Raw genomic sequence first — 24172 nt, 5'->3', positions numbered from 1 at the left:
AGAAATGTGAGCAACGAGTTGTATTAAAACAATGTGATGCTTATATGTTAATTAATATAATGGTCATTGGTGCAGTACATAACACAAAAAACAGTTTACTGAACGAATTAAAAAAAAGGGGCAAATGTAGAGTAAAAATATGATTAAATCTGGCCCACGCAAGAAAAATGGAGGTGATAATGAAAACATGTAGGAATAATTGGTGTGGTTTGTTAAAAAGCTGCTAATTCCACTTTAATAAAGAGAAACTGAGGTATTACTTTCATTGAAATGAAACAAAACATGGATGAGATTGTGAAATAATGTAAAAAAAAAAAAAAAAAAAGAGAAGAAAAATAGATAATAAAAAGAAATGCAGGTAAAAAATATGAGGTAAATATAAAATATTTTTTTCCTTGTTTCTAATGTTAAGCAAATAATTTAGTCTAATACAAAAATCCATTTACACCTTCACCACCAGAGAGAGAATGATTTCGCACTGCAAAGAGACTAGAGCATACACTACCAATGCAATTAAATAAAGTAATTAATACAAGACTCACCAAAGTTGACATTTGGGAACAATTGCCGGAGAGTTGACTGTCCGCCTGCAATGCATCGGTCCCAGCGCCATCCACACTCACTAAACTTTGACTCATTGGGTGCAGATACTTCGTGTCACTCTTTCTGGAGTCAGTGGTCCTGCACACCTCGTAGTTGTACACATGCTGGAGAGTCCCTGTCCCCAAAGTGTCTGAGTAACGTGGTGGATAATATGGAATGACTGGCAGGTTGGAGTGATACAGGACTCGAGACTGTCTCCACCTGTAGATTTTGACTGAGATGATCACCACCACACACGTGATGAAGAGGAAGGAGACCACAGCCAGAGCCAGCACCAAGTAAAAAGTCAGGTTGTCGTCGTACTCCTTGTCCTGGGCAAAGTCACTCATTTCTGACAGAGCTTCAGGGAAGCTGTCCGCCACCCCCACGGTGACAGTGACTGTAGCTGAACGAGAGGGCTGTCCGTTGTCCTCCACGATCACAGTCAGGATTTGTTTGACTGGATCTTTGTCAGACACTTGGCGGATAGTTCTGATTTCTCCATTCTGTGAGCCCACTTCAAACAGCGCCCTGTCTGTGGCCTTCTGCAGTTTATAGGACAGCCAGGCGTTCTGTCCAGAGTCCACATCAACAGCCACCACTTTGGTGACCAGATAGCCCACATCTGCTGAACGAGGAACCATTTCATACACCACAGAGCCCCCAGTCTGGACAGGGTACAGAACCTGAGGAGGGTTGTCGTTCTGGTCCTGGATCAGGATTTTCACTGTCACATTGCTGCTGAGAGGAGGAGAGCCTCCATCCTGAGCTTTCACCACAAAGGTCAGCTCTTTGATTTGCTCATAATCAAATGATCGTATGGCGTGTATCGTTCCTGTTTCTGCATTGACTGAAACATATCCGGAAATGGATGATGCACCAAAATGCATATCTTCCAAAATGTAAGATATTCTGGCATTTTGGTTTTCATCAGGATCTTTTGCATTAACAGTGAGAAGAGACACACCAGGGGAGTTATTCTCAGTGATAGGTGCATTGTAAACACTACGAGCAAACACTGGAGCGTTGTCATTCACATCAGAGACCTTTAAATTAAATGTTTTCTTTGTCGAGAGGGAAGGAACTCCTGAATCTGATGCAACTACTGTGATATTGTATTCTGAAACACTTTCGCGGTCAAATGAACCATCTGTAACCAACGTATAATAATTTCTTACATTTGATTTTATTTTGAAAGGCACATTTTGTTCAATGCGACAATTTACTTGCCCGTTATCACCAGAATCCAGATCTTTAACGTTAATGATGCCAACAGTTGTTCCAGAGGGAGAATCTTCTGACACAGGACTCGTAAATGACATGACGTTCACAGTGGGAGCGTTGTCATTCTCATCAATGACTTCAATGATCACTTTGCTCGAATCTGTCAATCCACCTTGATCTTTTGCCTCGATTCTGAGATCATATTTTTTGTCTTTTTCATAATCGACTTTACCTGATATCAAAATAACGCCACTATTTTCATCAACTGTGAATAAATTATTGAATTCAATGCTAGTGTCTGAAAAATAATACGTCAGGATACTGTTCGACCCAGAATCTGCATCCGTAGCATTGACAGTGGTAACATAAGTATCCCTCGGTGAGTTTTCCATTATTGCAGCTTTATATACAGTTTGATTGAAGACTGGCGCGTTATCGTTGGCATCGAGGATGCTAATATCTATATTTACTGTGCCGGATCTCTGCGGTGTGCCACCGTCTACAGCTATTAGCTTCAGAGATAGATGAGGATTAGTCTCTCTGTCTAAAGGTTTTTGTAGTATCATCTCCGCATATTTTTTTCCATCTGCATTAGAGTGCTGTTTCAGAATAAAATAATCATTTTCGCTGAGAAAATAATCTTTAAGTCCATTTACACCGACGTCCAGATCGCCTGCTCTCGCGAGTGGGAAACGAGCACCAGCATTTGCTATTTCACTGATTTCAAAGGGAATTTTGTCTCTTTTGAACGTGGGTGAATGATCATTAATATCTGTTATCTCGACCGTAATTTGATGCAACTCCATCGGGTTTTCTAAAATCACCTCAAAGCTGAAGCTGCACGGCGTCACGTCTCCACAAAGCTGCTCTCGGTCTATTCTCTCTTTCACCACTAAAATCCCTTTGTCCATCTTCAGCTCGGTGTACTGCTTGTTGTCTCCGGTCACAATGCGGGCTCGGCCCGAGCGAAGCCGTTGCAGATCCAGACCGAGATCCTGTGCTAAATTACCGATGAGGGAGCCTCTCTTCATCTCCTCCGGGATTGAATACCGAATATGTCCACTGACCGTGTGAATGAAAAACAAGACGAGGAAGAGGAGATGCCACTTTTGTCTGCAGTCAAAACGCCATTTGGTCCGCCGGAGAAAAGATGATATTCCACACGCCATGGCGGATTGAAAACACAAGTATACTGAAAAGACACTCCAAATTCCTCCACGGAACGGAAGTATATTAAATGTGCACAAAAATATATAAGATAGTCCCAGTACAGTGACACCTTAACGGGATAGCAGAAAAAATAACGTCATTTCCCCTTTCCCCGTTAAAGTCCTCTGTCCAGTAAGGGAGGAGACTGTGCAGTTACGATCATAGATTTTCTGGTTGGTTGATCAACAGCGTCGCCCAGAGTCAAAAATAGGTACAACTATGAATGCCTGACAGTATCCTGTCACTTGCACAATGCTGAGTCAATTTCTGTTCCCAAAGATCAGACAATATTACAATTCATTCAGAAACTTCTGAAATTTGGAATGGTTTTCGCAAATATTCAATTTCTCTTGTCTTACATTTTAAGATCTCACCGACACGAACATGTTCACTTATCTACATGAGAAAAAATGGCACAAACACAATGATGGATAAAGAGTTATTTTAGGACATGTGTATGTTTAAAGGAAATACATCCAAAAAAACAAATGTAATGCCAAGCTTGTGCACTGTACTTTTTTTTTTTTTTTTTGCATTGCTTTAAATAATTAAAAAATCTATGAGCTCACTTTCAAGATCAAACATTTTGCAACTAAGGATAAGGACAATGATTACAACTTCTAAGAGGGCATAAATGCATGGGCGAAAGAGACAACTTCGCTCTCCATGGTTCTGAAATTCAAAGTTGATCATGGAGACCACAAGCTAAAAATAAAAAGGATTACAACGTGAAAAATATGTTTAATGACCCACCTCTAAAGGAGAGTCTGGTTCATCCAGGATGCTCTTCTCACTCTGCAACCGCTGCATCGTCCCTGTAGAACTGGGATCCATGATCAGCACGTTCTGACTACCAGCTCTGCCGAACTTACAGTCACTCTTTCTGGAGTCAGTGGTCCTGCACACCTCGTAGTTGTACACATGCTGGAGAGTCCCTGTCCCCAGAGTGTCTGAGTAACGTGGTGGATAATATGGAATGACTGGCAGGTTGGAGTGATACAGGACTCGAGACTGTCTCCACCTGTAGATTTTGACTGAGATGATCACCACCACACACGTGATGAAGAGGAAGGAGACCACAGCCAGAGCCAGCACCAAGTAAAAAGTCAGGTTGTCGTCGTACTCCTTGTCCTGGGCAAAGTCACTCATTTCTGACAGAGCTTCAGGGAAGCTGTCCGCCACCCCCACGGTGACAGTGACTGTCGCTGAACGAGAGGGCTGTCCGTTGTCCTCCACGATCACGGTCAGGATCTGTTTGACTGGATCTTTGTCAGACACTTGGCGGATAGTTCTGATTTCTCCATTCTGTAAGCCCACTTCAAACAGCGCCCTGTCTGTGGCCTTCTGCAGTTTATAGGACAGCCAGGCGTTCTGTCCAGAGTCCACATCAACAGCCACCACTTTGGTGACCAGATAGCCCACATCTGCTGAACGAGGAACCATTTCATAAACCACAGAGCCCCCAGTCTGGACCGGATACAGAACCTGAGGAGGGTTGTCGTTCTGGTCCTGGATCAGGATTTTCACTGTCACATTGCTGCTGAGAGGAGGAGAGCCTCCATCCTGAGCTTTCACTACAATCTGAAACTGCTTAATTTGCTCAAAATCAAATGATCGAACTGCACTCAGAACACCTGTCTCAGAGTTTATAGACACAAATGATGAAACTGGACTGCCACTGATCTGTGCATCCTCTAAAATATATGAAATTTTTGCATTTTGGTTCCAGTCAGAGTCTCTTGCAGTGACAGAAAACAAAGAGACACCTGGAGAGTTATTCTCAGTTACAAAAGCAGAATAGATATTTTTGTCAAATACTGGAGCATTGTCATTAACATCAGAAATTTTAAGTTGCAATTTTGTTGAGCTGGAGAGAGGAGGGGAACCAAGATCAGTGGCTGTAATTGTAATGTTGTATTCTGCAATGGATTCTCTATCAAAAAACTGATCTGAGATCAAATTATAATAATTTGGTCGAGGGGACTCAATTTTGAATGGGAGCTTTCTATCTAATGAACATAATATTTGGCCATTTCTTTCAGAATCTGCATCTTTTACATTGAAAATAGCGATTGCAGTGCCAGGATGGACATCCTCAGGGACTGAACTAGTAAATGACATAATGTTTATAACTGGATAATTATCATTTACATCAGTTACGTCGATGATAACTTTACTTGTCCCAGTTAATCCACCTTGATCCCTTGCCTCAACTCTGACCTCGTATTTTTTCTCTTTTTCATAATCAATTTCACCAGAAACATAAATGGTTCCTGTTTGTTCATCGATACTGAATATTCCTGCTGCCCCTCCTTTGATTTTAGACAAGCTGTACGTCAAAAGTCCGTATGAACCACTGTCAGCATCTGTGGCATTAACCATAATTACATTTCTACCTTTCTTTGTATGTTCCATAATTGACGCTTTATAAACTGACTGATTAAATACTGGAGCATTGTCATTGGCATCCAGCACAGTGACGTCTATATTCACGGTTCCAGACCTCTGCGGTGTTCCTCCATCAACCGCTATGAGTTTCAAAAACAAACGTGGATGTTGCTCCCGGTCTAAAGGCTTTTGCAGCACCATTTCAACATATTTACCTCCATCAGGATTTGCATTTTGCTTTAGTATGAAATTATCATTGACTGATAAAATATAATTTTGCAGCGCGTTTTGCCCCACGTCCGGATCTTCCGCGATCTGCAATGGAAAATGGACTCCGACTACAGCTGATTCGCTGATTTCAAAACTGAGAGACTTCTCAATGTTCGGAAAGATGGGAGCGTGATCATTTACGTCTAAAACCTCAACAGTGATTGTGTGCAATTCGATCGGATTCTCTAAAATCACATCAAAGCTGAAGCTACACGGCGTCACGTCTCCACAAAGCTGCTCTCGGTCTATTCTCTCATTCACCACCAGAATCCCTTTGTCCGTCTTTAACTCCGTGTACTGGGTATTTTCTCCGGTCACAATACGGGCCCGCCCTGAACGGAGTCTTTTCAGATCCAGACCAAGATCCTGTGCCACATTACCGATTACGGAGCCTTTCTTCATCTCCTCCAGGATAGAATAGCGAATCTGACCACCTACCATGTCAGTCACAAGAAGCAGCAACACAAACAGTCCCACTTGCCGTTGAAATCCATAAAATATTCGCCATCTTGTTGTGCATAAGTCAGTGATGAACCCTCGAGTTTCCATCATGGAAAAAAAAATGTAGGTCCAGTTAAAACGACTGTATGTTTAAAAATGTCTCTAAATATAGTCAAATTGTTCCTTCCAGCGCGACATAAACCAGACTAAAAGCAAATAGCCTGCTCCACTGTGCCGTCAGCCTGAACCCGATGAATGACGAAATGATGCAGAAAGCCTATTCTTGACCAACAGCGTCCTTTAGAGTCGACAAAGTGAACAACACGTTATAAACCCAGTGTCGCATGCAGTGACACAGACTGAAAAATTACCGAGTATTTGAATGAAATTTGTATTGCTTTAGGCAAGATGAAATGAAGAATTTAAAAAATTTGTATTAATAATTAAAAACAGAAATTCAAACAAAGTTCTGGAAGTGCAGTGTCATTATTTAAATTCTAGTTTAATTGTGTTTATGATAGTAGTAAAACATAATAATAATAATAATAATAATAATAATAATAATAATAATAATAATAATAATAATAATAATAATTGGATTTAAAACAAAAATCATGCAGAGGAATATCCAACAAGCAAAACAATCACCATGGAGCTGTCCATGGTTTTGAAGAATGAGGGGCAGCTTTCAAGAGTGAATCAGCAAACTATTATCAGGAGAAAGAAAAACACGATCTTTTGTTTGACTCACCTCCAAAGGAGAGTCTGGTTCATCCAGGATGCTCTTCTCACTCTGTAACCGCTGCATCGTCCCTGTAGAACTGGGATCCATGATCAGCACGTTCTGACTACCAGCTCTGCCGAACTTACAGTCACTCTTTCTGGAGTCAGTGGTCCTGCACACCTCATAGTTGTACACATGCTGGAGAGTCCCTGTCCCCAAAGTGTCTGAGTAACGTGGTGGATAATATGGAATGACTGGCAGGTTGGAGTGATACAGGACTCGAGACTGTCTCCACCTGTAGATTTTGACTGAGATGATCACCACCACACACGTGATGAAGAGGAAGGAGACCACAGCCAGAGCCAGCACCAAGTAAAAAGTCAGGTTGTCGTCGTACTCCTTGTCCTGGGCAAAGTCACTCATTTCTGACAGAGCTTCAGGGAAGCTGTCCGCCACCCCCACGGTGACAGTGACTGTAGCTGAACGAGAGGGCTGTCCGTTGTCCTCCACGATCACAGTCAGGATTTGTTTGACTGGATCTTTGTCAGACACTTGGCGGATAGTTCTGATTTCTCCATTCTGTAAGCCCACTTCAAACAGCGCCCTGTCTGTGGCCTTCTGCAGTTTATAGGACAGCCAGGCGTTCTGTCCAGAGTCCACATCAACAGCCACCACTTTGGTGACCAGATAGCCCACATCTGCTGAACGAGGAACCATTTCATACACCACAGAGCCCCCAGTCTGGACCGGATACAGAACCTGAGGAGGGTTGTCGTTCTGGTCCTGAATCAGGATTTTCACTGTCACATTACTGCTGAGAGGAGGAGAGCCTCCATCCTGGGCTTTCACCACAAAGGTCAGCTCTTTGATTTGCTCATAATCAAACGATCGTATGGCGTGTATCGTTCCTGTTTCTGCATTGACTGAAACATATCCGGAAATGGATGATGCACCAAAATGCATATCTTCCAAAATGTATGATATTCTTGCATTTTGGTTTTCATCAGGATCTTTTGCATTAACAGTGAGAAGAGACACACCAGGGGAGTTATTCTCAGTGATAGGTGCATTGAAAACCCCACGAGCAAACACTGGAGCGTTGTCATTCACATCAGAGACCTTTAAATTAAATGTTTTCTTTGTCGAGAGGGAAGGAACTCCTGAATCTGATGCAACTAACGTTATGTTGTATTCTGAAACACTTTCACGGTCAAATAAACCATCTGTAACCAACGTATAATAATTTCTTAAGTTTGATTTTATTTTGAATGGCACATTTTGTTCAATGCGACAATTTACTTGCCCGTTATCACCAGAATCCAGATCTTTAACGTTAATGATGCCAACAGTTGTTCCAGAGGGAGAATCTTCTGACACAGGACTCGTGAATGACATGACGTTCACAGTGGGGGCGTTGTCATTCTCATCAATGACTTCAATGATCACTTTGCTCGAATCTGTCAAACCACCTTGATCTTTTGCCTCGATTCTGAGTTCATATTTTTTGTCTTTTTCATAATCAACGACACCTGACATCCGAATGACGCCACTGCTTTCATCAATTGTAAACAAGCTCCTGAGCAAACGGCTGGTATCTGAAAAATAATACGTCACAATACCATTTGACCCAAAATCTGCATCTGTAGCATTGACAATGGTAACATACGTATCTTTCGGTGAATTTTCCATTACTGTGGCTTTATATACAGTTTGATTGAAGACTGGCGCGTTATCGTTGGCATCGAGGACGCTAATATCTATATTTACTGTGCCGGATCTCTGCGGTGTGCCACCGTCTACAGCTATTAGCTTCAGAGATAGATGAGGATTAGTCTCTCTGTCTAAAGGTTTTTGGAGTATCATTTCGGCATATTTCTTTCCATCTGCATTAGAGTGCTGTTTCAAAATAAAATAATAATTTTCGCTGAGAAAATAATCGTTAAGTCCATTTACACCGACGTCCAGATCGTCTGCACTCGCGAGTGGGAAACGAGAACCAGTGTTAGCTATTTCACTGATTTCAAAGGGAATTTTGTCTCTATTAAATACTGGCGAATGATCATTGATGTCCGTTATCTCAACTGTAATTTGATGCAACTCCATCGGGTTTTCTAAAATCACCTCAAAGCTGAAGCTGCACGGCGTCACGTCTCCACAAAGCTGCTCTCGATCTATTCTCTCTTTCACCACTAAAATCCCTTTGTCCATCTTCAGCTCGGTGTACTGCTTGTTGTCTCCGGTCACAATGCGGGCTCGGCCCGAGCGAAGCCGTTGCAGATCCAGACCGAGATCCTGTGCTAAATTACCGATGAGGGAGCCTCTCTTCATCTCCTCCGGGATTGAATACCGAATATGTCCACTGACCGTGTGAATGAAATAAATGACGAGGAAGAGGAGATGCCACTTTTGTCTGCAGTCAAAACGCCATTTGGTCCGCCGGAGAAAAGATGATATTCCACACGCCATATTTACTTAAAACAAAAAAACAAAAAACAAAAAAAACACTGTAACTGGACTTCAAATTCCACGATTGAATAGATACTCATTAAATGTCCACCGCCCAAAGAACTAGAACGCCATAAGTCGAGCCGGTATTTGGAACCGATCAGAGAGTGAAACAAACGTCATCTCTCTTTTCCTCTATCAGCTGAAATAAGGGAGGAGACGGACCTAACTGTCAGAGATATTCCGTTGAGTTGGTCAACAGCGTCCCTTAGAGCCCAAAATAGGTACCATCATGTAGGAGGACCAATACTGCTCTGTCTAAAACAAATGGCTTATTATCATCATGGAACGTAATTAGGTAATGTTGCAATTTATTTAGACGCCAATATTTAAAAAAAAAAAAAAAAAAAAGGGAAACATTTAGATTTATTTCTGATTTGTTTTTTTTTTTATATCTTATTGAGTTTTGAGCTATCACCTGAACAAGCTTTCTTCACTGCAATAAACAAATTCAGAACATCCAGAATGAGGGAAGGACATTCAATGCGTGTGAAAAATCATGCTCATCAACACAGAGAGAGAAAAAAAGTGAAGATAAAGAGCCACTCGGTGTTTACATTATTATGTTTGAAACAATTAAACAACCTATGACTGCTCCTACGAAATTAAATAAAGTAGGCAAATTATCCAACATTGCCGACATGTGTGAGAGAGACAAAGCTTCGCTCTCCATGGTTCTGAAATTCATATCAGGCAAAACATCAATGGAGAAATAAAACGGATGTAAAAAGTAACACAACAAAAAACGCAAGCCAATTGACCCACCTCGAGAGGAGAGTCTGGTTCATCCAGGATGCTCTTCTCACTCTGCAAACGCTGCATCGTCCCTGTACAACTGGGATCCATGATCAGCACGTTCTGACTACCAGCTCTGCCAAACTTACAGTCACTCTTTCTGGAGTCAGTGGTCCTGCACACCTCGTAGTTGTACACATGCTGGAGAGTCCCTGTCCCCAGAGTGTCTGAGTAACGTGGTGGATAATATGGAATGACTGGCAGGTTGGAGTGATACAGGACTCGAGACTGTCTCCACCTGTAGATTTTGACTGAGATGATCACCACCACACACGTGATGAAGAGGAAGGAGACCACAGCCAGAGCCAGCACCAAGTAAAAAGTCAGGTTGTCGTCGTACTCCTTGTCCTGGGCAAAGTCACTCATTTCTGACAGAGCTTCAGGGAAGCTGTCCGCCACCCCCACGGTGACAGTGACTGTAGCTGAACGAGAGGGCTGTCCGTTGTCCTCCACGATCACAGTCAGGATTTGTTTGACTGGATCTTTGTCAGACACTTGGCGGATAGTTCTGATTTCTCCATTCTGTAAGCCCACTTCAAACAGCGCCCTGTCTGTGGCCTTCTGCAGTTTATAGGACAGCCAGGCGTTCTGTCCAGAGTCCACATCAACAGCCACCACTTTGGTGACCAGATAGCCTACATCTGCTGAACGAGGAACCATTTCATACACCACAGAGCCCCCAGTCTGGACCGGATACAGAACCTGAGGAGGGTTGTCGTTCTGGTCCTGGATCAGGATTTTCACTGTCACATTGCTGCTGAGAGGAGGAGAGCCTCCATCCTGGGCTTTCACCACAAAGGTCAGCTCTTTGATTTGCTCATAATCAAACGATCGTATGGCGTGTATCGTTCCTGTTTCTGCATTGACTGAAACATATCCGGAAATGGATGATGCACCAAAATGCATATCTTCCAAAATGTATGATATTCTTGCATTTTGGTTTTCATCAGGATCTTTTGCATTAACAGTGAGAAGAGACACACCAGGGGAGTTATTCTCAGTGATAGGTGCATTGAAAACCCCACGAGCAAACACTGGAGCGTTGTCATTCACATCAGAGACCTTTAAATTAAATGTTTTCTTTGTCGAGAGGGAAGGAACTCCTGAATCTGATGCAACTAACGTTATGTTGTATTCTGAAACACTTTCACGGTCAAATGAACCATCTGTTACCAAAGTGTAGTAATTTCTTACATTTGATTTTATTTTGAAAGGCACATTTTGTTCAATGCGACAATTTACTTGCCCGTTATCACCAGAATCCAGATCTTTAACGTTAATGATGCCAACAGTTGTTCCAGAGAGAGAATCTTCTGACACCGGACTCGTGAATGACATGACGTTCACAGTGGGGGCGTTGTCATTCTCATCAATGACTTCAATGATCACTTTGCTGGAATCTGCCAATCCACCTTGATCTTTTGCCTCAATTCGAAGTTCATATTTTTTGTCTTTTTCATAATCAACGACACCTGAAATCAAAATAACACCACTATTTTCATCAATTGTAAATAAGCTCCTGAGCAAACGGCTGGTATCAGAAAAATAATACGTCAGGATACTGTTCGACCCAGAATCCGCATCCGTAGCATTGACAGTGGTAACATACGCGTCCCTCGGTGAGTTTTCCATTATTGCAGCTTTGTATACAGATTGATTGAAGACTGGTGCGTTATCATTGATGTCAAGGACTTTAATATCTATATTTACTGTGCCGGATCTCTGCGGTGTGCCACCGTCTACAGCTATTAGCTTCAGAGATAGATGAGGATTAGTCTCTCTGTCTAAAGGTTTCTGTAGTATCATCTCGGCATATTTATTTCCATCTGTATTAGAGTGTTGATTCAAAATAAAATAATCATTTTCACTGAGAAAATAATCTTTAAGTCCATTTACACCGACGTCAAGATCGTCTGCACTCGCGAGTTGAAAACGAGCACCGGCATTAGCTGATTCGCTGATTTCAAAGGGAATTCTATCTCTTGTAAATACCGGTGAATGATCATTGATGTCCGTTATCTCGACCGTAATTTGATGCAACTCCATCGGGTTTTCTAAAATCATCTCAAAGCTGAAGCTGCACGGCGTCACGTCTCCACAAAGCTGCTCTCGGTCTATTCTCTCTTTCACCACTAAAATCCCTTTGTCCATCTTCAGCTCGGTGTACTGCTTGTTGTCTCCGGTCACAATGCGGGCTCGGCCCGAGCGAAGCCGTTGCAGATCCAGACCGAGATCCTGTGCTAAATTACCGATGAGGGAGCCTCTCTTCATCTCCTCCGGGATTGAATACCGAATATGTCCACTGACCGTGTGAATGAAAAACAAGACGAGGAAGAGGAGATGCCACTTTTGTCCGCAGTCAAAACGCCATTTGGTCCGCCGGAGAAAAGATGATATTCCACACGCCATACTGATTTGAAAAAGAATTGCAAGACTAGACTTCAAAATCCACAATGAAACGCAAAGACATCAAACGTCCTTTTAAAACACATTAGATCGACGCAGGAAAGCGAGACATCAACGGTTCAGCCAGAAAAATGAACGCAATCTTTTTTTTTTCTCCTGTTAAATTCCTCTGTGAAATAAGGGAGGAGACTGTGTGGTAACGATCATAGATTTTCTAGTAGGTTGACCAACAGCGTCCCTTAGAGTCCAAAACAGGTAAAACTATGAATAAAACACAGACATTATCCTTTTACTTCCAAAACGTTAAATCAACTCCTTGTATTAAAATTCGTTAATATTTTCATTCATCCAGACACTTGTAAAATATGGGAACGTTCTGACATATATTACATATATATTGTCCTACTTTTGAAATTCGCACCAGTTCAAGCACTTCATTGCACAAGAAAACCAAGACCCAAATCAAACAATGACAGTTAAAGTCATTTCATGTTTAAGTGTATAATCAAAGAAAACAAATTTAAAAAAGTAAATGCCAAGGGACACGTGTGCTCTAGATACATGTTTACGTTTTTTGAAATAATCAAACGAAGTCCACTTTTGCACAAAGTGAGTGCACTGTAAATATAAGTTTTCGCCATAAAGGACAATGATTAAATCATCTAATAAATGCATGAACGTGTGACAGAAATGCGCTCTCCGCGGTTCTGAAATTCACAGTGGATGAGGAATCATCAGCAAAAATAACCAAAAGCAGAGTGCATTAAAAAAAAAAAAATTTCATTCACCCACCTCGAGAGGAGAGTCTGGTTCATCCAGGATGCTCTTCTCACTCTGTAACCGCTGCATCGTCCCTGTAGAACTGGGATCCATGATCAGCACGTTCTGACTACCAGCTCTCCCGAACTTACAGTCACTCTTTCTGGAGTCAGTGGTCCTGCACACCTCGTAGTTGTACACATGCTGGAGAGTCCCTGTCCCCAGAGTGTCTGAGTAACGTGGTGGATAATATGGAATGACAGGCAGGTTGGAGTGATACAGGACCCGAGACTGTCTCCACCTGTAGATTTTGACTGAGATGATCACCACCACACACGTGATGAAGAGGAAGGAGACCACAGCCAGAGCCAGGACCAAGTAAAAAGTCAGGTTGTCGTCGTACTCCTTGTCCTGGGCAAAGTCACTCATTTCTGACAGAGCTTCAGGGAAGCTGTCCGCCACCCCCACAGTGACAGTGACTGTAGCTGAACGAGAGGGCTGTCCGTTGTCCTCCACGATTACAGTCAGGATTTGTTTGACTGGATCTTTGTCAGACACTTGGCGGATAGTTCTGATTTCTCCATTCTGTAAGCCCACTTCAAACAGCGCCCTGTCTGTGGCCTTCTGCAGTTTATAGGACAGCCAGGCGTTCTGTCCAGAGTCCACATCAACAGCCACCACTTTGGTGACCAGATAGCCCACATCTGCTGAACGAGGAACCATTTCATACACCACAGAGCCCCCAGTCTGGACCGGATACAGAACCTGAGGAGGGTTGTCGTTCTGGTCCTGGATCAGGATTTTCACTGTCACATTGCTGCTGAGAGGAGGAGAGCCTCCATCCTGAGCTTTCACTACAATCTGAAACTGCTTAGTTTGCTCAAAATCAAATGATCGAACTGCACTCAGAACACCTGTTTCAGAGTTTATCGACACATATGATAAAACTGGACTGCCACTGACCTGTGCATCCTCTAAAATATATGAAATTTTTGCATTTTGATTCCAGTCAGAGTCTCTTGCAGTGACAGAAAACAAAGAAACACCTGGAGAGTTATTCTCATTAACAAAAGCAGAATAAATATTTTTGTCAAATACTGGAGCATTGTCATTAACATCAGAAATTTTAAGTTGCAATTTTGTTGAGCTGGAGAGAGGAGGTGAACCAAGATCAGTGGCTGTAATTGTAATGTTGTATTCTGCGAAAGATTCTCTATCAAAATATCCATCTGATATCAGGTTATAATAATTTGTTATGGATGATTCAATCTTAAAGGGAAGCTTTGCATCTATTTTACAACTTATTTCTCCGTTTTTCTCAGAATCTGCGTCCTTAATGTTTAAAATGGCAATTGTTGTTCCTGGATGTGCATCTTCAGACACGGGGTTGGAAAATGACATAATGTTTATAACTGGATGATTATCATTAACATCAGTTACGTCAATTATAACTTTACTTGTCCCAGTTAATCCACCTTGATCCCTTGCCTCAACTCTGACCTCGTATTTTTTCTCTTTTTCATAATCAATTTCACCAGAGACATAAATGGTTCCTGTTTGTTCATCGATACTGAATATTCCTGCTGCGCCTCCTTTGATTTTAGACAAGCTGTACGTCAAAAGTCCGTATGAACCACTGTCAGCATCTGTGGCATTAACCATAATTACATTTCTACCTTTGTTTGTATTTTCCATTATCGACGCTTTATAAATTGACTGATTAAATAACGGAACATTGTCATTGGCATCCAGCACAGTGACGTCTATATTCACGGTACCAGATCTCTGCGGTGTTCCTCCATCAACCGCTATGAGTTTCAAAGACAAACGTGGATGTTGCTCCCGGTCTAAAGGCTTTTGCAGCACCATTTCAACATATTTACCTCCATCAGGATTTGCATTTTGCTTTAGTATGAAATTATCATTGGCTGATAAAATATAATTTTGCAGCGCGTTTTGCCCCACGTCCGGATCTTCCGCGATCTGCAATGGAAAATGGACTCCGACTACAGCTGATTCGCTGATTTCAAAACTGAGAGGTTTCTCGAGGTTTAGAAAGACGGGAGCGTGATCATTAATGTCCAACACCTCAATCGTTACTCTATGAAGCTCCAGAGGATTTTCCAAGATCATCTCAAAGCTGAAGCTACACGGCGTCACGTCTCCACAAAGCTGCTCTCGGTCTATTCTCTCATTCACCACTAGAATCCCTTTGTCCATCTTTAGCTCGGTGTACTGGATATTATCTCCGGTCACAATACGGGCCCGCCCTGAACGGAGTCTTTTCAGATCCAGACCAAGATCCTGTGCCACATTACCGATTATAGAGCCTTTCTTCATCTCCTCCGGGATAGAATAGCGAATCTGACCACCGACCATGTCAGTCACAACAAGCAGCAACAAAAACAGTCCCACTTGCCGTTGAAATCCATAAAATATTCGCCATCTTGTTGTGCATAAGTCAGTGATGAACCCTCGAGTTTCCATCATGGGGCGGAAAAACATTCCCGGTCCAGTTAAAACGACTATATCTTTAAAAATGTCTCTAAATATAGTCAAATTGTTCCTTCCAGAGCGACATAAACCAGGCTAAAAGCAAACAGCCTGCTCCACTGTGCCGTCAGCCTGAACCCACTGAATGACGAAATGATGCAGAAAGCCTATTCTTGACCAACAGCGTCCTTCAGAGTCGACAAAGTGAACCACAAGCTATAAACCCAGTCTCGCATGCAGTGACACAGACTGGAAAAAGAAATACCGAGTAAATTGAAAACTGTATTGCTTTAGGCAAGATGAAATAAAGAAATGAAAAAAAATTGTATCAATTATTAATTGTACATATAAAAAAAATGACATTCACACACATTGCTGTAAGTGCAGTGTCATTATTTAAACAATAGTTTATTTGTGTCTATGATAGTAGTAAAATAATAATAATTACAATAATATTTTATTATTATTATTATTATTATTATTATTATTATTATTATTACATTATATTATTATTATTATTATTATTATCATTATTATTATTATTATTATTATTATTGATTGCATATTTTTTAAAAAACATGCAGAGAGTAATATCTAGTATTTTAGTGAAATTTGTATTGCTTTGGGCAAGATGATATAAAAAAATGCCAATAAATAAATAAATAATAATTAATTTCACATATAAAAAAAACAGAAATTCAAACAGAGCTGGAAGTGCTATAATAATAATAATAATAATAATAATAATAATAATAATAATAATAATAATAATAATAATTGTATATAAAAAAACAAAATCATGCAGACCAATCACCACAGAGCTGTCCATGGTTCTGAAGGAGGGGCAGCTTTCAAGAGTGAATCAGCAAACTATTTTCAGAAGAGAAAGAAAAATATGATCTTCGGTTCAACCCACCTCTAGAGGAGAGTCTGGTTCATCCAGGATGCTCTTCTCACTCTGTAACCGTTGCATCGTCCCTGTAGAACTGGGATCCATGATCAGCACGTTCTGACTACCAGCTCTGCCGAACTTACAGTCACTCTTCCTGGAGTCAGTGGTCCTGCACACCTCGTAGTTGTACACATGCTGGAGAGTCCCTGTCCCCAGAGTGTCTGAGTAACGTGGTGGATAATATGGAATCACAGGCAGGTTGGAGTGATACAGGACTCGAGACTGTCTCCACCTGTAGATTTTGACTGAGATGATCACCACCACACACGTGATGAAGAGGAAGGAGACCACAGCCAGAGCCAGCACCAAGTAAAAAGTCAGGTTGTCGTCGTACTCCTTGTCCTGGGCAAAGTCACTCATTTCTGACAGAGCTTCAGGGAAGCTGTCCGCCACCCCCACGGTGACAGTGACTGTAGCTGAACGAGAGGGCTGTCCGTTGTCCTCCACGATCACAGTCAGGATTTGTTTGACTGGATCTTTGTCAGACACTTGGCGGATAGTTCTGATTTCTCCATTCTGTAAGCCCACTTCAAACAGCGCCCTGTCTGTGGCCTTCTGCAGTTTATAGGACAGCCAGGCGTTCTGTCCAGAGTCCACATCAACAGCCACCACTTTGGTGACCAGATAGCCCACATCTGCTGAACGAGGAACCATTTCATACACCACAGAGGCCCCAGTCTGGACCGGATACAGAACCTGAGGAGGGTTGTCGTTCTGGTCCTGGATCAGGATTTTCACTGTCACATTGCTGCTGAGAGGAGGAGAGCCTCCATCTTGAGCTTTCACCACAAATGTCAGCTCTTTGATTTGCTCAAAATCAAAAGATCGCACTGCGTGTATCATTCCACTTTGTGCGTTTACCGAAACATATTCGGAAACGTGAGATCCGCCAATCTCACCGTCCACCAAAATATACGAAACACAAGCATTCTGGTTTTCATCGGGGTCTTTCGCACTTACTTTCAACACAGATGTACCGGGAGAGTTATTCTCTGTGATGAAGGAACTATAAGACATTTTCTGAAATACTGGAGCGTGATCATTTACGTCAGACACTCTTAAATGGAATGTCTTTTCAGTTGTAAGAGGCGGTTTTCCAGCATCAACAGCAATAACAGTGACGTTATATTCAGACATGTATTCGCGATCCAATACGGTATCGGTGACAAGTGCATAATAGTTTCTGACATTTGATTTTATTTTAAACGGAACGCTACCCTCAATGTAGCACCTTACATGTCCGTTTTCACCAGAATCAATATCTTTTACATTAATTATCCCAATCGTGGTACCAGCAGGTGAGTCTTCTGAGATGAGACTCGTGAATGACATAACGTTTATGATCGGGGTATTATCGTTTATATCAATGACATCAATTTCCACTTTAGTGGAATCTGTCAGTCCTCCTTGATCCTTGGCTTCAACCCTGAATTCAATTTTTTTCTCCTTTTCAAAGTCAATTTCTTTTGACAAATATATTCGACCGGCCTCCACATCGATATCAAACAAATCAGAAACTCCTGCATTGGATTTTGAAAATGAGTAAGATACCTTTCCGTTTAAACCACTATCTACGTCACTTGCATTGACAGTAACAATATACGTGCCCTTTGAAGCATTTTCAATCACAGAAGCTTTATACACGGACTGATTAAACACAGGGGCGTTATCATTTGCGTCTAAAATATGCACATGTATATGTACAGTGCCGGATCTCTGTGGATTTCCGCCATCAACAGCCATCAGTTTTAGGGACAGTTGCGGCTGTGTTTCTCGGTCGAGTGATTTCTGCAGCACCATCTCTGCGTACTTGCTGCCATCCGGATTGGTGTGTTGTTGCAAAACAAAATTGTCGTTCGGAGTCAAAACGTAGCTCTGCAAGCCGTTAGTTCCAACATCAGCATCATACGCACTCTCTAAAACAAACCGGGAGCCATGCACTGCCGATTCGCTGATCTCAAATTCCAAATGGCTGTTTTGGAAAATGGGAGCGTTGTCGTTTATGTCTAACACCTCTATTGTCACCGGATGCAACTCCATCGGATTTTCCAGTAAAATTTCAAAGGTAAAGCTACACGGCGTAGTGTCTCCGCAAAGCTGCTCTCGGTCTATCCTCTCACTCACCACCAAAGTCCCTTTGTCCGTCATTAACTCGGTGTACTGGATGTTTTCTCCGGTCACGATACGGGCGCGTCCAGAACGGAGCCTTTTGAGATCAAAGCCAAGGTCCTGCGTAACGCTACCAACAAGGGATCCTTTCTTCATTTCCTCCGGGATCGAATATCGGATCTGTGCTTCAGCTTGATCAACATAAATGAACTGAAAAATAATTAGGAACACAGCCGCTCGTCGTCGTCCAAACAATCGCCATCTTGAACCTCCATCTCGATTTTTCTCTTTATAAGCCATGTGAAATAGGCTCCAAAATAACCAAAATAAATGACGGACAATTTTAAATAATTGAAGACAAACGTATATTCCGAGGTCACATATGATCACCTTCAAAAATAGTCAATGAGTGAGTCGCCGCTCGTGTCATCAGTTTCTGGGAAATGCAGCAACAAGGGAGGGATCCACACAGCGGCGCAAAGCACAATGAAATTGGTTTGTCAGGCAACAGCGTCACTCAGAGGTTAAACTGTGTAATTCACGTAAAGGTATTAACTACACAAGCTGGCCATTCGAAATTACTTTATATATGGTGTGTGTGTGTGTGTGTGTGTGTGTGTGTGTGTGTGTGTGTGTGTGTGTGTGTGTGTGTGTGTGTGTGTGTAATTGCATGCTTCTAAAAAAAAAAAAAGCGTCAGTAATAGCACGCTTTCCACTATTTCAGCACCATGGATAGCGAAAAAGCTTCGGGTTCCGCCTCTGTCAGTTAAATGGGATGAAAAAGTGCGAAGATGTTGAATATGAGTACAGTTAGGTTGTTTGAAGGGGCATCAAATAAAATACAGACAACTATAAAGGATGCATATAGACTATAGACTACATAAGCACTGTGACATTTATTTTGTTATGAAGTTGATATATATATATATATATATATATATATATATATATATATATATATATATATATATATATATATATATATATATATATATATATATATATATATATATATATATATATATATATATATATATATATATATATATATATATATATATGTGTGTGTGTGTGTGTGTGTGTGTGTGTGTGTGTGTGTGTTTCAAGATGTTGGAAGAGCTCAGCTGAGCTTCAGCTCAGAGCAGCTTCTCAGTAAAAGTCAAATTGTTAATCGGGCTCAATGTAGACAACAAGGTTCCAGTTTGTGAAACTGGACGTTGTGAGATCCAATATAAGTTTCAGCAAACTGTGACACAGTGTAATCTGAATTAAATGCACCGCACCACAGTTAGTACATGCAACAATGACAATGACTGACCTCCAGAGGAGAGTCTGGTTCATCCAGGATGCTCTTCTCACTCTGCAACCGCTGCATCGTCCCTGTACAACTGGGATCCATGATCAGCACGTTCTGACTACCAGCTCTCCCGAACTTACAGTCACTCTTTCTGGAGTCAGTGGTCCTGCACACCTCGTAGTTGTACACATGCTGGAGAGTCCCTGTCCCCAAAGTGTCTGAGTAACGTGGTGGATAATATGGAATGACTGGCAGGTTGGAGTGATACAGGATGCGAGACTGTCTCCACCTGTAGATTTTGACTGAGATGATCACCACCACACACGTGATGAAGAGGAAGGAGACCACAGCCAGAGCCAGCACCAAGTAAAAAGTCAGGTTGTCGTCGTACTCCTTGTCCTGGGCAAAGTCACTCATTTCTGACAGAGCTTCAGGGAAGCTGTCCGCCACCCCCACCGTGACAGTGACTGTAGCTGAACGAGAGGGCTGTCCGTTGTCCTCCACGATCACAGTCAGGATTTGTTTGACTGGATCTTTGTCAGACACTTGGCGGATAGTTCTGATTTCTCCATTCTGTAAGCCCACTTCAAACAGCGCCCTGTCTGTGGCCTTCTGCAGTTTATAGGACAGCCAGGCGTTCTGTCCAGAGTCCACATCAACAGCCACCACTTTGGTGACCAGATAGCCCACATCTGCTGAACGAGGAACCATTTCATACACCACAGAGCCCCCAGTCTGGACCGGATACAGAACCTGAGGAGGGTTGTCGTTCTGGTCGAGAACATGAACCATTACAGTTGTGTTGCTGCTTATTGGTGGTGAGCCTCCGTCCTGAGCTTTAATTCTTATTTTGTAATCTTTGACTTGTTCATAGTCAAGCGAACGCAACGTTTGTATGATTCCACTCTCAGTATTAACTGAGAAATACATGGAAGCAGGATTTCCATTGACCTCATCGTCAACCAGAAAATATGATATGCGTGCATTCTGGCCCTTATCAGCGTCTTTTGCGTGGATTTGCAGCAGGCTCACTCCAGGTGAATTGTTCTCCATTATCTGAGTGCTGTAAACACCTTGACTAAAAGCTGGTGCATTATCATTAATATCAATAATGTTTAAGACAACGGTTTTAGTGCTTGATAAGGCAGGGAAACCCATATCAATGGCACTAAGAGTGATGTTATATTTATCACGGATTTCTCGATCCAGATATTGTTCTGTGACAAGACTGTAATAGTTTCGGAGGGATGATTTAATTTTGAACGGAATGTTTTTATCTATGTTTAAGTTAACTTGTCCATTTTTACCGGAATCTTTGTCTTGGACACTAATTAACGCCACAACTGTGCCTGGAGGGGAATCTTCAGAAATTCTACCAGAAAACGACGCCATTGTTATTACTGGACTGTTATCGTTGACGTCACCTATTTCAACGACGATTTTACTTGAACCTACTAAACCCCATGGATCTTTGGCTTGAATATTTATTTCGTAAATAGGTGAAATCTCGTAATCAATATTTCCAGTCATTTTTACTTCGCCTGTGTGTGAATTTATCTCAAAAGGGCATGGAGAATTCTCTTCCAAATGAGTGAAAGAATATGTGATGTTGCTATTATAACCTTGATCCGCATCTTCAGCACTGACTACAACGACGACTGCGCCTCGAGAAACATTTTCCAAAACAGACGCTTTGTATAACGGCTGCGTAAAAACGGGCGCATTATCGTTTGCATCAAGAACAGATATGTGTATTTTTACCGTTCCAGATTTCTGCGGTTGGCCACCATCGACAGCTGTCAGCACAAGCGTGTATTCGCTTTTCATTTCGCGATCCAAAGCAGTCTGTAGCATTATTTCGGCATATTTATTTCCATCAGTCCGGGTGTGTTGTTTAAGGACAAAATGATCATTTGCTATTAAAGTGTAACTCTGTAACGCATTTACTCCGACATCGGGATCCGCTGCGCTATCAAGCAAAAATATAGTCCCCGTGGGCGTCGACTCGCTTATTTCTAGATTGATTTCTTTTCTGGGGAAAGCTGGGGCATGGTCGTTTACATCTTGTATCTCGACGGTAATGGAAAACAATTCAAGTGGATCTTCTAGGACGATTTCTAGACTGAAGCTACACGGCGACTTCTTGGCGCATAATTTTTCTCGGTCAATTATTTCATTGACAACCACATGCCCTTTGTTTCGATCGAGCGCGACATATTGGTTGTCACCATCAATAACGAGTCGTGCCCGACCAGTCACCAGCCTTGCAAGATCCAAACCCAAGTCTTTTGCGACGTCTCCAACAAATAGCCCCTTCCTCATCTCCTCGGGTATGGAATAACGAATTTGTCCACTAACCGCTGTGGCAAAACAGAGAAGCAAAATGGAGAAAATCCAAAGCACCAAAATGTCCCGAGTCTTGAGGATATCCATTTCATCCGACGAATAGAAGATCCTTAACCGATAATCCCGTCACGGATGTCTTCGTTTAGACTTTAAACTGCAATTTGTGTTGTGTCCACTAAAATTAAACAGTTCCGCAGTGAAATCAAGAACCAAATGCACACAACCACAGCTTGTTTGATTCAAAGCTGGGTGGTGACTTAAAAGGTGGATCTTGACGGTTTGGTCTGCTTAGTCAACAGCACCACCATCAGGATTAAGTGGCGCAGCACCTCTGAGGTCAATTGTGCCATCTAAATACGCAGATGAATGTATTATTTTCTACACAGACTACATGAGAACAGATGATCCAGTCTGCGTGATAAATCCTGTGACCTAAATTTGAGCAGTGACATCAACCAGGAAGAGATTCTCATCTATAAGGATGCTTGAATGTTGACTCAGTTACTATATGCCCTTAGTTAAAGTATAATGTCTACACTATGCCATGATGATGTGCTTATACTTTAGCAACCATTGCTTTGTATAAATGTGTTGTTTTCAACGCCGTTTTCAGGGAAAGAGTGCAACAACAGCCCCATTATTAATATAATAGAGAAGTTTGAAGGCAGGTGCAATGCCATGAATATCCCACACAGAGCAACACAGCTGCTAGCTGACTGGAAGCGTCATTTTAGGATTTGTTCTATTAAAGCGCTTTTGTGGAAAATATGAGAGCAATAAACATTCATAATTCTGATTGGCTCGACAGAGTTTATGTTAGGTATGTTTTTTGTGTTTTGTGTACATTTTGTAATTTTTTCTTTTTTTTTCTTTTGGGCAAAGTGATTAGTATTGAAGTGAGAGTGAAGAGTGAGATTCAGAAATAATGAAAATTGAACTTGTCTTACCTGCTGTAACAAAGTTGATGTTCGTTTAGGTGAAGCACAGAGGAAAAGAAGAGAAAAAAACAATTAGTTTTTCAAACAGACAAACAAATTTCCAACAGTTAGAATCATCAATAAAACATAATTAGAAACACGTTTTCCTCTGTTGTTTAACTGACCAAACAGTCAGTGCAAAAAAAAGACATTAAGCCTTGTGTCAGGCTAGAACAAAACCTGTTTGATGTGTGACATGAACGCTAGAAATGTATTTTTTATGTGTTGTTGTTCTTCATACAATACCAGGATGACAAATTGTTCTCGTCTTCTTATCAAATCTCACAAGTAAATTAATTAATGTTCAGAATTCCCCCCGAAAAAACATTCAAAATCAAACAAGCAAACAACAATATTTTCGATACCATGTTAAGGAAGAGAACACAAACAAATCATTGCCTGGAAAATGTTGTTTTGTGTGCGTCAGCAGCTTGCCGCCATTTTGAAAGCCAAGCGTCCACTAACACAGACAGACACACTGCAATGCTGCGTTTTCATGAAAATAAACAAATCCACCATGCTGTGACACTGACATCCATTCCTGTGTTCTCCTAACAGGACTGACTGCAATGCTTCCAACTGCATTCTTGTGACCCAGATAATCTTAAAAAAAAAAAAAAAATCCTCACTGCACAAAATTAGGAGCACAGATGAGCCCACGGCTATAATAGGAATAGGAACACACATGAGTTCAC

General features: G+C 41.7%; 7 protein-coding genes across 23 annotated transcripts in view; all 7 read right to left on the bottom strand.

Annotated features, from left to right (window-relative positions):
- LOC142901788 (protocadherin gamma-A11-like) overlaps positions 1–24172 on the bottom strand; it is a 218723-nt gene that overhangs the window by 114659 nt on the left and 79892 nt on the right. Inside the window, exon 1 of one of the 17 annotated variants that reach the window (XM_076046446.1) lies at positions 543–2992. The exons of 15 other annotated variants lie outside the window; for them this stretch is intronic. In XM_076046446.1, the coding sequence (XP_075902561.1) occupies positions 543–2975 (2433 nt within the window). In that variant the 5' untranslated portion in view covers positions 2976–2992. Of the gene's footprint in view, positions 1–542; positions 2993–24172 lie in introns of those variants that run through there. One more of the 17 variants, XM_076046468.1, reaches the window with a different exon arrangement.
- LOC142901824 (protocadherin gamma-A6-like) lies at positions 3645–6335 on the bottom strand. The gene is made up of 2 exons (XM_076046527.1): positions 5831–6335; positions 3645–4537 (listed from the first exon to the last, which is right to left on the bottom strand). The coding sequence occupies exons 1-2, from the start codon at positions 6223–6225 to the stop codon at positions 3757–3759; spliced, it is 1176 nt and encodes a 391-aa protein (XP_075902642.1). The 5' UTR covers positions 6226–6335; the 3' UTR covers positions 3645–3756.
- LOC142901693 (protocadherin gamma-A7-like) lies at positions 6392–9545 on the bottom strand. The gene is made up of 3 exons (XM_076046311.1): positions 8929–9545; positions 6866–7641; positions 6392–6412 (listed from the first exon to the last, which is right to left on the bottom strand). Exons 1-3 carry the CDS (start codon positions 9302–9304, stop codon positions 6392–6394), a joined length of 1173 nt encoding a protein of 390 aa, XP_075902426.1. The 5' UTR covers positions 9305–9545.
- LOC142901831 (protocadherin gamma-A7-like) lies at positions 9964–12862 on the bottom strand. Its single transcript, XM_076046533.1, has 2 exons — positions 12172–12862; positions 9964–10884 (listed from the first exon to the last, which is right to left on the bottom strand). Exons 1-2 carry the CDS (start codon positions 12545–12547, stop codon positions 10028–10030), a joined length of 1233 nt encoding a protein of 410 aa, XP_075902648.1. The 5' UTR covers positions 12548–12862; the 3' UTR covers positions 9964–10027.
- On the bottom strand, positions 13316–15976 carry LOC142901834 (protocadherin gamma-A7-like). Its single transcript, XM_076046535.1, has 2 exons — positions 15390–15976; positions 13316–14120 (listed from the first exon to the last, which is right to left on the bottom strand). Exons 1-2 carry the CDS (start codon positions 15806–15808, stop codon positions 13325–13327), a joined length of 1215 nt encoding a protein of 404 aa, XP_075902650.1. The 5' UTR covers positions 15809–15976; the 3' UTR covers positions 13316–13324.
- Positions 16644–19407, bottom strand: LOC142901829 (protocadherin gamma-A11-like). Its single transcript, XM_076046532.1, has one exon. The coding sequence runs from the start codon at positions 19155–19157 to the stop codon at positions 16704–16706; it is 2454 nt and encodes an 817-aa protein (XP_075902647.1). The 5' UTR covers positions 19158–19407; the 3' UTR covers positions 16644–16703.
- On the bottom strand, positions 19867–22787 carry LOC142901842 (protocadherin gamma-A2-like). Its single transcript, XM_076046545.1, has one exon. The coding sequence runs from the start codon at positions 22585–22587 to the stop codon at positions 20146–20148; it is 2442 nt and encodes an 813-aa protein (XP_075902660.1). The 5' UTR covers positions 22588–22787; the 3' UTR covers positions 19867–20145.

This window comes from Nelusetta ayraudi, unplaced genomic scaffold (assembly GCF_046127955.1).
Source record: "Nelusetta ayraudi isolate G7.1 ecotype Tasmania unplaced genomic scaffold, CSIRO-AGI_Nayr_v1 ptg000090l, whole genome shotgun sequence".
In the NCBI taxonomy this organism is placed as follows: domain Eukaryota; kingdom Metazoa; phylum Chordata; class Actinopteri; order Tetraodontiformes; family Monacanthidae; genus Nelusetta; species Nelusetta ayraudi.
Note: the sequence above shows the minus strand (reverse complement) of the source record. Positions and strands in the feature narration are given on the sequence as shown.

Bases quoted from the DNA above. Each gene is read 5' to 3' on its own strand.
- LOC142901824 (XM_076046527.1), bottom strand. From the start codon at position 6,225: ATGATGGAAACTCGAGGGTTCATCACTGACTTATGCACAACAAGATGG. The intron at 4,538-5,830 runs TGTTGAGGTTTT...TGTGACAGTGAA, and splicing joins ATCGAATTGCACACAATCAC to AATCCTGATCCAGGACCAGA.
- LOC142901693 (XM_076046311.1), bottom strand. From the start codon at position 9,304: ATGGCGTGTGGAATATCATCTTTTCTCCGGCGGACCAAATGGCGTTTT. The intron at 7,642-8,928 runs AAATTACAGTTG...GCAGTAATGTGA, and splicing joins AAACCCGATGGAGTTGCATC to CAGTGAAAATCCTGATTCAG. The intron at 6,413-6,865 runs GTGAGTCAAACA...TCGACTCTAAAG, and splicing joins AACCAGACTCTCCTTTGGAG to GACGCTGTTGGTCAAGAATA.
- LOC142901831 (XM_076046533.1), bottom strand. From the start codon at position 12,547: ATGGCGTGTGGAATATCATCTTTTCTCCGGCGGACCAAATGGCGTTTT. The intron at 10,885-12,171 runs AAATTACGGTCG...GCAGCAATGTGA, and splicing joins AAACCCGATGGAGTTGCATC to CAGTGAAAATCCTGATCCAG.
- LOC142901834 (XM_076046535.1), bottom strand. From the start codon at position 15,808: ATGTTTTTCCGCCCCATGATGGAAACTCGAGGGTTCATCACTGACTTA. The intron at 14,121-15,389 runs GTTGGACATTAA...TCCTCTCAGCAG, and splicing joins CATAGAGTAACGATTGAGGT to CAATGTGACAGTGAAAATCC.
- LOC142901829 (XM_076046532.1), bottom strand. From the start codon at position 19,157: ATGGCTTATAAAGAGAAAAATCGAGATGGAGGTTCAAGATGGCGATTG.
- LOC142901842 (XM_076046545.1), bottom strand. From the start codon at position 22,587: ATGGATATCCTCAAGACTCGGGACATTTTGGTGCTTTGGATTTTCTCC.